The sequence below is a fragment of the Mercenaria mercenaria genome, chromosome 3 (assembly GCF_021730395.1).
Source record: "Mercenaria mercenaria strain notata chromosome 3, MADL_Memer_1, whole genome shotgun sequence".
Classification (NCBI taxonomy): domain Eukaryota; kingdom Metazoa; phylum Mollusca; class Bivalvia; order Venerida; family Veneridae; genus Mercenaria; species Mercenaria mercenaria.
Window position 1 is genome coordinate 54,909,672 of NC_069363.1, and position 12,556 is coordinate 54,922,227.

General features: G+C 34.6%; 1 protein-coding gene across 8 annotated transcripts in view; it reads left to right on the forward strand.

Moving 5' to 3' along the window:
- LOC123524698 (focal adhesion kinase 1-like) overlaps positions 1–12,556 on the forward strand; it is a 118,641-nt gene that overhangs the window by 30,571 nt on the left and 75,514 nt on the right. For 2 of the 8 annotated variants that reach the window (XM_053538599.1, XM_053538602.1), the window contains exon 1: positions 6,652–7,639. The exons of 2 other annotated variants lie outside the window; for them this stretch is intronic. In XM_053538599.1, coding sequence (XP_053394574.1) covers positions 7,586–7,639 — 54 coding nt within the window. In that variant the 5' untranslated portion in view covers positions 6,652–7,585. Of the gene's footprint in view, positions 1–6,644; positions 7,640–12,556 lie in introns of those variants that run through there. 4 more of the 8 variants (XM_053538601.1, XM_053538603.1, XM_053538598.1 and 1 more) reach the window with 3 other exon arrangements.

Below are 12,556 nucleotides of genomic sequence, written 5' to 3' on the forward strand. Positions count from 1 at the left end.
ACTTAGAAAAATCATTTTCTTGGTTGAATATTATGTTTAAGTCAACTTTTCTCATAAACTATCAAAGCTATTGCTTTAAAACTTGCAACAGTTTTTCACCATCATAAGTGGACACTGTACATCAAGAAACATAACTCTATCCTGCTTTTTGCAAGAGTGATGGCCCTTTTTAGACTTAGAAAATCATGGGTAGGACAATATTTCTATTATAAAAAAAAAATCAGATGAGCGTCAGCACCCGCAAGGCGGTGCTCTTGTTATACAATGCCGTCCTGACATCATTTTTATATGCCGGAAGGGACGTATTATGTTATGACACCGGAGTCAGTCTGTCTGTCTGTCCGTTTGCATTTTTTTGTCTGCTCTGTAACTCTTGAACCCCTTGAAGGATTTCTAAGAAACTTGACACAAATGTTAACGACATCGAGACGACGTGCAGAGCTCATGATTTGGATGGCTTGCTTCAAGGTCAAGGTCACACTTAAGGGTAAAAGGTCATATGAATTTGTTTCGTGTCCACTCTGTTACTCTTGAGCTGCTCGAAGGATTTTAAAGAAACTTAGAACAAATGTTCATCACATTGAGACAATGTCCAGAGCTCATGTTTCTGATGGGTCACTTCAAGGTCAAGGTCACACTTAGGGGTCAAAGGTCATACCTTCAGGTGTATATTGCTCCACATTGCGGTGCTCTTGTTTTTCATCAACATACAGTTAATCACTATGAAGAGAAATGGTATCATATAAAAACTGATACTTTACTCTTGTTCCATATGCAGTTTACAGACTTGGCAGCGAGACAAAAAATGGGATATAGACCTCAGTTCCGTTTGGGTCCATATTTCATTGTTAGCTTGACAGCTAGAAGTCTATTAACTTATTATGCCCCTCTTCGAAGAAGGAGGGGTACATTGTTTTGCAGATGTCTGTCTGTCGGTCGGTCTGTCTGTCTGTCGGTCGGTCGACATGTAGACCAATCCGTTTCCAGATGATAACTCTTGAACCCTTTGGCCTAGGATCATGAAAATTGATAGGAATGTTGTTCATCACCAGTAGATGACCCCTATTGATTTTGAGATCTGTATGTCAAAGGTCAAGGTCACAGTGACCCTGAACAGTTAAATGGTTTCCGGATGATAACTCAAGAACACTTGGGCCTAGGATCATGGAAGTTAAAAGGGAGGTTGATCATGACCAGCAGATGACCCCTGTTGATTTTGATATCAGTATGTCAAAGATCAAGGTCACAGTGACCCGGAACAGTTAAACGGTTTCCAGATGATAACTCAAAATTGCTTGGGCCTAGGATCATGAAAGTTTATAGGGAGGTTGATCATCACCAGCAGATGACCCCTATTGATTTTGAGATCAGTTGGTCAAAGGTCAAGGTCACAGTGACCAGGAACAGTAAAAAGGTTTCTGGGCGATAACTCAAGAACACTTGGGCCTAGGATCAGGAAAATTGATAGGGAGATTGGTCCTGACCAGCAGATGACCCCTATTGGTTTTGAGATCATTAGTTCAAAGTTCATGGTCACATTGGCAAGGAACAGTTTAACAGTTTCTTGACAATAACTTGAGAATGCTTGGGCCAAGGATCATGAAAGATGATAGAGAGGTTGATCATGACCAGCAGATGCCCCTATTGATTTTGAGGTCAGTAGGTCAAAGGCCAAGGTTACAGTGACCCGGAACAGTTAAACTGTTTCCAGACAATTACTTGAGAACGCTTGGGCCTAGGATCTCGAAACTTAATAGGAAGGTTGATCATGACCAGCAGATGACCCCTGTTGATTTGAGGTCAATAGGTCAAATGTCAAGGTCACATTGAACCAGAACAGTAGAATTTTTGTTTACAGGGAGCAAATAATTTCTGTTCCTTTTGCAGTTACTGAATGCATCAAGGGGGGCATTTTGTGTTCGACGAGCTCTTGTTTTACATATTGACTTCAGTGGCATGTCAATTTCATGTTTGTGCCACAACTAGTGCACACAAACCAACTTTGAAGAACTCTGGAAAGTCTTTAGGTAAAAAATTAACTCAGGTCCGCTGCTCCAGACAATTGCTCCTGTGTCTGTTTCAGTCTGAAATGTCATATGTTGCAATACACCAGAAGCTGCGGCTGGCAGACTGCTCTTGCCATATATATGTGTGACATAAAACATTTCTATGTTATTTTTCTATTGATTGTGTGACACACAAGCAGCTGCTTGTAGCTAACATTATCTGGTTCCATCTAGTTCTGGTAACTGCTGCTTTCATGCATTTTAATGTGCCTTTCATAATCTGGGGAAAGACTGAATTACATTCAGGTCTTTTTATCTGTTACAAGTTCACAATTTTCAAAAATAGTTGAAATTTGTACAAAAAAATGTCTCATTTAATATTTTGGGTGTCCAGAATAGAAATGTCAAAATCGAAGGTTTGAAATGAAAACAATTTGAAGGGTTTTGCTTGTGCCACCATGAACTGTTTTTTTTTTTATGCCCCCGAAGGGAGGCATATAGTTTTTGAACCGTCTGTCGGTCTGTCAGTCTGTCGGTCTGTCAGTCTGTCGGTCTGTCCGCAATTTTCGTGTCCGGTCCATATCTTTGTCATCGATGGATGGATTTTCAAATAACTTGGCATGAATGTGTACCACAGTAAGAAGACGTGCAGTGCGCAAGACCCAGGTCCGTAGCTCAAAGGTCAAGGTCACACTTAGACGTTAAAGGATAGTGCATTGATGGGCGTGTCCGGTCCATATCTTTGTCATCGATGGATGGATTTTCAAATAACTTGGCATGAATGTGTACCACAGTAAGACGACGTGCAGTGCGCAAGACCCAGGTCCGTAGCTCAAAGGTCAAGGTCACATTTAGACGTTAAAGGATAGTGCATTGATGGGCGTGTCCGGTCCACATCTTTGTCATCGATGGATGGATTTTCAAATAACTTGGCATGAATGTGTACCACAGTAAGACGACGTGCAGTGCGCAAGACCCAGGTCCGTAGCTCAAAGGTCAAGGTCACACTTAGACGTTAAAGGATAGTGCATTGATGGGCGTGTCCGGTCCATATCTTTGTCATCGATGGATGGATTTTCAAATAACTTGGCATGAATGTGTACCACAGTAAGACGACATGTCACACGCAAGACCCAGGTCCGTAGCTCAAAGGTCAAGGTCACACTTAGACGTTAAAGATCATTTTTCATGATAGTGCATTGATGGCATGTCCGGTCCATATCTTTGTCATTCATGCATGGATTTTAAAATAACTATGCATGAATGTGTGACACAGTAAGACGATGTGTCGCGCGCAAGACCCAGCTCCGTAGGTCAAAGATCCCAAACTCTAACATCGGCCATAACTATTCATTCAAAGTGCCATCGGGGGCATGTGTCATCCTACGGAGACAGCTCTTGTTTTTTTTTTTTTTTAACTCTTGATGCTTAATGAACATAATGAAGCATGATATACCTTTAAAAACTATATATAGTAGCAAAATTACTTATACATTTTATATATTTAACATGTATATAGAGCTATATTAACAATTGGGAGGGTTAAAGATGGGTCAACAACAGTCTAGGACATGATAATGAGCAGTCGTTTTAATGACGAATATTTCAACTGTTACTACAAGGTGTATATAATTTTTTTCCTGATGGTTTTTTCTATCATGTTAAGTCATTGACCGATTTATTGCGTATTTGTAATTGTTAAATGTTTATTCATTATTGTTAGGAATGAATTAATACTATAATGACTGCAGTTAACTGGCGAAATCAAATATTGTTGGATAATCAAACATAATTTTTTCAGCAATAAACATTATAATAATGTTATACAATTTTGTAATGATTTTACAGTTGGCACTTGTTGTCACCATATAAATTTATGGGATAGCTGTTTTAATATTTATAATGGAAACTCGCTAATTAGGAATCTACTGGTGACTTGCAGATTACATGATATACTAATGTATCATTGATTATTGCTTGGAATAGATTGAATGAGTCATCTAAGTGACATGTGTTTTTTTTTTTAATAATAACACCTTTGTCATGTCACAGTTCTGGAATCCTGATGAAAGTCTGTCAGTGATTTTTCATATAGTCAAAGGAATATTTATTGTGCTATAAGTGCAAGTAACAGGAGTTTGTTTATGTAGTGTTAAAATTATCTTGTATTATTGCATGATAAAACACGGGTTGATAGTTTGTGCTGTTGACTGGTCTATTTTTCAATACATGTTTTCTGGGCTAACGTCATAAGTTGAGAATAAATACTTTGAAGTTTATTTCTTATGTCATTTAATAAAATAGTTAAAATAACTTGCCAGTGAATAACTGAATAATATTAAATACTGAGTTCATGGAATGATATAATTGAATCAAAAACAAATTACATTTAAATTTGGATGGATGAGCGCAATATATTAAAGTTTTATCTGATATTTATCTAGTACATGACAGTAAAATGTAAATTATCTGTAAATTGTTTGCAAATGTTGTTTTTAAATGATATGAATCTTAATATATATCTTATTAAATGATTGATTATGATGTGACAGTGACAAGTACATTGATTTTACATTTTGCCTTTAAATTATGTGAAAAATGTTGTGTAGACTGCACTAATACATCCTTGGTGTTATGGATAATGGAGTAACTTTGATGAGTTTTAGTGTAGATTTCATGTTCAATGAATTAATTAAATTTTGCAGACTATAATTTATACATCATTCACTACTGCATAATAAGTTTTGTCTATTGAATGGCAAGCCATTCAAAGCCATTCAATAAGTGTTTTATTACATGACAGCAGATTAATAAGTTTTGTTTAGACTGGTAATATTGTACAAACTTAAATAATATTATAATGTCAATGGCATACTGTTTCTTATTGACTGATATTTTAAAGCCCGGATAAAATTTGGGGTGTAATTAAAGGCGCTTAGTTTAAAATATAATGAAGGTAATAAGTATTTTTCAAGACAATTTCTGTAGCAAAACTTCAGTTTAAATGCAAAAGTACCAATTTATTAAGACGTGCAACTGACAATGTATGTGTTCGATGACTGAGGTCAAACATGATGTCACTGTCAGTTTATTTTTCATAAGTTTAATAATAAGTAACATTATTAATAATACATTAGTAATAATAAATAGTCATGTTTGAATAATACAAACAATTGAAATTATGCAGCCCAGCATTTTCTTTCATCCAATTGTTATTGGCTAATGATTCATATAAGAAATTCTGTGTCACCGAACGAGGAGTCATATTGATTTTGTTGAATTGATAAAATTTCATTTTTAATCATTTGCGGAAAACGCTGCAACTGCTGTTTTCCTGTCTGCATCGTTTAATGCTGCTTGCAGCAGTTTGTAATTGTTTGTAACACCTGCAGTCTGAAGACATTATTGATTTGTCACTGTTAAAATTAATGTTATAGCAGTGTGCTGACGCAGGGCTTGTATAGGTCTTGTATTACCTGGATGCTGGTGCATTGTCCTTTTCTAGTTTTATATTGTTGTGATCAGTGTGCTTGTCAACATTGGAGCTAAAACGTCTAATTGTTTCTTCGACTTTCGCAGCATAGATCATTATTACTGGATATTGATTGGTTTTTAGGTGGATGACACATAGCTAATTGCACCATTTGTAAACACCTGGCTCTCTCGCCACATCGTAATCAGCAGTTGTAATCGAAGCAGTACGAATTATGAAAAAACAAATTTTTTTTAATGGAATATTGTGAATTAGATAAAAGTGCACTTAATATAATGTAACATATTGAATAACAGATCAATGCTTTTAATTTTGTTGAATTAAAGTAAAGATAATACGAGTTACTGAAAACTAACAACAACAAAAAAACAACAGATGGATTTAGATTCAAGGTTACCTTTTACAGTGGATTTTGTTGCTGAACCTCTTTCATGTTTGCCATTTTAAAGATCGCTTGTTATTACGGTTGATAGATAATTGGAATTACATGCTTAATCAGTGAATGAAATTGAATCCACTTGTTCTCTTTTGTAGCCCATTGATATTGTTTACTAACTATAGATTTACACTTTTGATTATGTTTTAAAGGCTTGTCACAATTTTGGATCAATTTCATCTGTAATAGAAAAATTGAATTGAAGCCATTTCATGCATTTACAGATCCGTAAATTTTGTCAAAACCGTTTTATTGCATTTTCGTAAACCATAATTATGGGATAAGTAATTTTTTTGTATTGGTTAAGAGCCCTTTTCAAATAGCCTTTTCTCCTCCTCAACATCACTGTATGAGGCATTTAATTATAATTACATTAAAATCACATTTCCTTGTTAAGCTTATATTAGGGATTAATTTAATGTCTGCATTTGGATTTTCAGGGTGTAGAGTAAAGGAGGGGTTTCACTGTATATTCTGTATTCTGGTGCTAATTATTTAATCCTTACATAAGTTATAAAGGTTTTAATCATGTGATTACCAGAGATTAGGAGATTAATCATTTTATTTTGTAAGTTAGTGAGATGATAGACTTGGAATTAATTAGGGATTAATTGATTGATAATGTTCATTGTTTGGAGTATAGGCACCACTGAAAGTATAAAGGCGTTTTTTTTTTTTGGTTTTGTGTCACTGTTTTTGAAGAGTTATTTCTTTTTGATGGAACTAAATGGATCATGTTGGAGATGTTTCTGGAAGTTCTAAACAACTCTGTATGAACAGGGTGTGTCTGCTGGGTGTAGAATGTTTACCTGAAATTTTATGAGAATTTTTCATGTCTGGTTAATGATCCCAGAGAATAATTGTTGAGATATTGTTGCTTAAATTAGTTTTACATTTAATTATAGTCATTTACCTGTATACTGAAGCTCATCAGAATTTTTTTGAAGGTAATGTATGCATTTCCGATTACATGGATGTGGGCTGATAGGGGTTTTTTATTGACAGGCATGATGGCCATGACACATTATTAAAGGGTCATTGCCTCTTCATAAAAGGAGGAAGATTTCTATCTCAGATTTTGTTTGATCACCTGTTGATCTTTCTTACAGCGATTTATTGATTAATTGGCAGCGTGATAAGAAAGATTGCACAATAACTGGGTTATTACATGAATATTAATAAGGCTAGTTTAACTAAGAAATACACTGGGTATGAATATATGATTGAATATTTATGACTGTTGGTTGTGGCAGCTGTATGCTAGGCATTCTACAATAGTGTATTGATTAGATAACAGTCTGTTAGACCAGTCATTGTGTTTGTAATGGTTTAAGTATTCCAGCAGACTCACAAGTATTCCAGTTGTTAAAACAAACAAAACTTGCCAATATTATTGTTATACCTGAAGGAATCATTGTGTGGAATCATTGTATGGATTAATTATTACTCTTGACAAATTGCTCAGTATTAATAGGATTTTTTTTATATGAAACAAGTTCGAGAATTATGCTGACTCTGGAAATGAAAATGTGTTCAACATGTGTGAAAACTTAAGTCAAGAAATGTGAATTAACAGAAGAATCAGTGGAATATTATGCTGTAGATATTTTTTCTTCATCAGTGGATAAATAATATAAAGAAGGAAATAAAATGTATCAAGGAATGGTACTAGCTGTTCATCCGAACAGAGATCAGCTTTGTATGGTGAGTATACACTGTCTTGTGTTTCTTAGCTACTTATGAAACATTGTAAATTCTTGAATATACTTTTACTGCCCGATTTTCTTAAAAAAATTAAAATGAGCCGTGCCATGAGAAAACCAACATAGTGGGTGTGCGACCAGCATGGATCCAGACCAGCCTGCGCATCCGCGCAGTCTGGTCAGGCTCCATGCTGTTCGCTTTTAAAGCCTATTGGAATTGGAGAAACTGTTAGCGAACAGCATGGATCCTGACCAGACTGCGCGGATGCGCAGGCTGGTCTGGATCCATGCTGGTCGCAAAGCCACTATGTTGGTTTTCTCATGGCACGGCTCAAATACAATTATCTTGAACAATTGTATTTTGTGTAAGGGTTCTGTTTGAAAGTTTGAAGAATTTGTATTTTCATCGACTGACTATGTACATGTTTCCAAAAATTCATTGAGGAGATTTTTTTCCATTTTTTTTTATCTCCCCTTTAGGACTGGTATATTACAAAGGTGGAAGAAATGAAATAATTCTTAAATGTTGAAATAGACGTGATTAACATTATCAAGAATATTTACATTTTGACTTAATTAAAAGAATTTGATGTTAAAATACGCAAAACTTCAGTTAACGGGAGGTAATCAGAGAATGATAATATCAGTATAACATTCTTTTCTAATATTGGAGCGCAGTTTGTTATTTAAGTCATTTCCAGAATATAAGCAAAATGGAAAATGTATAACTCTTCTATCTAAGCCAAGTCTGTGACTAGATATATTGTTGGTATAGTTTGAACGTCAGGCTATGTCATTTCATGTGTCCTTGAAATGTTTTAGTTGATAATTTGTTATAGAACTGATATTTGTTTTTATGGCTCATTAACAAGTAACATCCATGTTGTTTGAAAGTAAATTGAATCTGATTTAGTCATGTGGATTTGTTCCAATTTTTAATGACATGATATTTTCACTTAATTATACTCACAGACTCCACACACCTGTTAGGTATTGACTGTAACTTGCTTTTTTCTAGCCTGTTACCAAGATTAGAGAGTTGTAACTATAAAAATTTATATACAAATACATTTATTTCATTTGTCAAGGATAATTGCATTTAAAAGCTATGTAGTAGATTGACAATTCCATACAATTATTTAATAATATTATTACCTCCCTTTGTCTGTATTGTTGCGTTACTAACATGGATTGAAAGTTCTAAATTTTGACTGTTGAAATACAGTCTAACCTATACTAACGTTCACCTCCGATCAGCGGTCACCTCCATTCAGCGGTCATTTCATGACGCCCCCGATGGATTTTCCCTTATTTTATCACTTTATTCAGCGGTCACCTCCCGTCCGCGGCCAGCGGCCACCGAAATTGCCTCCTGACCGCTGTATTTGACCCCTTTCAGCGGCCATGTTTCTTCCAAAACCAATTACTTTAAGGCGATAATCGCCAAAGATACCCGATTTTTGAGATTTTGAGAAACATGTGATTGCTAAGTTCACCACTAGAACGACAAAATGACATGAGCTTCTCAATTAAAACTGATAATCAAAGGTGTGATTCTCTTTTTGTTAGATCAAGAGGCCAGTAATTATCGGCAATTAGCGTGTCACCTCGTGTCAGTTTTGTTGTTCACAGTTTGATCTCGGTTAAAGATAATACTCGATATCTAATTAGTAGCATAATATTGTGATTTTTTTCATATTTCTTTCATCAAAATACCGTTAAATCTATACAAAATTTATTGTGTTTGAAAGAAATATAAACCACCTGATCTTTTACGAAACGTAACGGCAATCGTAGATTTTAGTGTAGACAGTAAGCGCGGGGAGTAGCTTCCCTTACCAAAATGGCGAAAATTGTAAACAAACTTGTTTTTAAGTTTGAAAATTGCCAGTAACAATTTGTGTTGTAAAAAAAACACGCCAGAGTTTTATATTGCTCAGAAGACCATTCGTATTGCGGAGGCAAATGCACGTCAATGTATCCTGGTAAAATAATAATAGAAAACCGAAAAGAAATGGACCTAAAGGCTAAACTGTTCAGAAGTCTGAAAAATACATATACTGGCTGCACCTCCGATCAGCGGTCACCTGGCTTAAGCGGCCAAATTGTCTGCTTCCCCTGGCTGGCTGCTTAAGACAGGTTAGACTGTATTCTAACCAGTTAGTGAAATGAATTATTTAAATTTAACAAGAATATCTTTTGATATAAAATCAAATAACCAGATTTTAAAAAAAAATCATCTTAAAGTGAGATAATTTTAAATGTTTATGATGGACAGATTAAGTTAAAATTTTTGTAATGTACCCTTTTCTTCATAAATTATAAAATCTCAAAAGAAGATACATAAATGTGATTGGCAGCTTTTGAATATGACTGCATGCAGAGCAGCCTGTGGTTGCACATGATTTTTTTAAACATAAAAAATTATTCAATTTTGTCTATAATATTATGTTAAGATCATTTTTAAGTACTAACATATTTTTACAATGTACGTGGTGCTGGTAAAAAAACCCTCCTGTCAGCATTTAGTTCCTTGTTGTATAATTAATTATTAAATATTGAAGATCAGTATCAAATTATTGGTAATACTCACAATACAAGAAGGGCTTGCAGATTTAGCTTACTGTACTTCATAATTGTTTTGATAGTAAGGGACACCTTGAACGAGTGTGTTTAAATGGCAGCAGGTGATTCAGTGCACATCAATTCTCAGACAACACCCATTGATGAGTTTTGCAGGAGCTTAATGGAGAGAACACTGCATGTTCCAGTAAATATTTGTGCCTCAAAAATTTCTTTGAACTTTGTCAGTGCTTTCAATTCTGGTGCAGAAGACACAGATTTAAGTAAATATAATTAAAGGGTTATTATGATGGTATATGATGTGGCTGCAACATTTTTGTATACAAATTTCTTGTTGAATCATATTATTGAGAATTGTTTTCTTGTATACTTGTCAAAGGTTTGTCTGTTGGAAGTATAACAAAATCCATTCTTTCCAGTTACCTCCCTGTATGACTAATTGTGTAAGTTCATGAGCAATAGTGAAAGTAGTACTTTTCTAACTAGGTAATTATGCATACTATCTATTTTGATAGCTTCTGTATCCATTTTGAAAATAATATTAAAAAGCTTTATGAAACTTTCAATTAATGAAACTTTGTTAAATAGTTAGCTCCCCTGTCATGATGAGTTGGCATGCCAGTTAAAAGTCTGTTTGAAGTTTCACACTTCTTGCAGTCTTAATACCCATCAATAATGTGTTCCAAATGGCCAATAAGTCAAAATATAAAGTTGTGGCAGCAGGTCTAGAGGACAAAGGTTTTATTCTAAAGGTTGCATCGATTTGCAAGTCATACTACTTCCTCCTCCAGTTCCGGCTACATTGTCACTATAGAGCTTTGTCAGACCTCCTGGGTAAAGTTCATGCTGAACAGTCTTACAGTGTATATATGTATCAGTTTGGTTTTCTATAGCCACTATTAATCTTTAGCCTGCTGGTGGCAGTTGATTCAGCCTTTGTGACCAGTGCAGACCAAGATCAGCCTGCACATCTGTGCAGTCTGATCATGGTTCGCTGATATCAGTCAGTAAATTTTCAGTGAACACCCCTTTGAATAATAAGTGGTACTGCCCAAATTGAATGATGGACTAGTCCATTCTAGAAATTTAGCAGGGTACAGGTTAATTTTGTGTAGAAGCATAATTATATGGAATAACTAAGTTATCTCCCTTTATATCTTTCTCATGCACATTTTTAATACTAGGTAATGACCTTACATAAACTAATGATGTTTTATGTTGAATTGTGGACTTTGCACAGTATTTACATGAGTGACATATTTTATAGTGAAATGATAACTGCCTACACAAGATAATTATTTCATGTCAAATTACCTGCCAGTCATGCTGTGATTTATCCTTCATATGACCATAACTATGTGTAATTTGGTGACAACTTAATCCCTAGTTCAAGGCACCTATATTGCTGATCCCAGAATCCCTTTAATGATTTTATTTCAATACACACTTGATCCTTGGAATTCAGTCAGTACATGCAGTTAATCATTTATAGCCAGTCCATTGCCTGTAAAAACAGTAGTATAAGACTGCAATAAATTTCAAAATGGGTGCTTTGCAGTTTCCACTTAGCCCCTGTCTTCAATTTCCACCTTTATTTTCGATAAATGAAACCCGTGTCTTTGAAAATAAAAGTGCTCTTTCATGGACAGCTTATTTGATATTCAGAAATAATTTTTATTGATACATTTGGTTGCAAATATAAGTTTGCCATTTGAATTCAGTGGAGTATATTTGTAAATAAATAGCTATTTTAATACTAAATAATTTCTGTGTGTCATTTTATGGTAGAATTAGGTTATAAAGCTCCTGTATGTATATGAAGAAATGGAATGTGACATTGGATCTGGTATAAGGTGGGATAAATATATTATTTATGCACATTCATTTAAATATACACTGATGTAAGATAAGACATTGTGAGGGGATTATTAATTTTATTGATGTGATTAAAACAGAAAATTGATATGTTTAAAGGTAAGAATATTTTTTTTGAATAGGAAACTTGAATGGTGTAAGATTTAATAAGATACAGGCATTCTGGTGGACAGAAAATGATTTACTATTATGAAAATGCAGGGTTAGTTATGTGAGAAAAACAGGTCAAATATCTGTTCAATAGACTAAGCTTTTATTAATATTTTTGCAGGGTATGTTTGTCAAAGTCAGTTTTTATTCTGAGATGAGTTTGTAATTGTAATTGATCAAAAGGTTTGCAATTTGAAACTGAGTGATTGTACACCATTATGTTGAAATTAAAGCTGAAAATTGAAACTCCGGGTGACTTGTTTAGCTTGTTTGTGTAAGGAAAATGATTACAGACATTGTCTTATAGTTG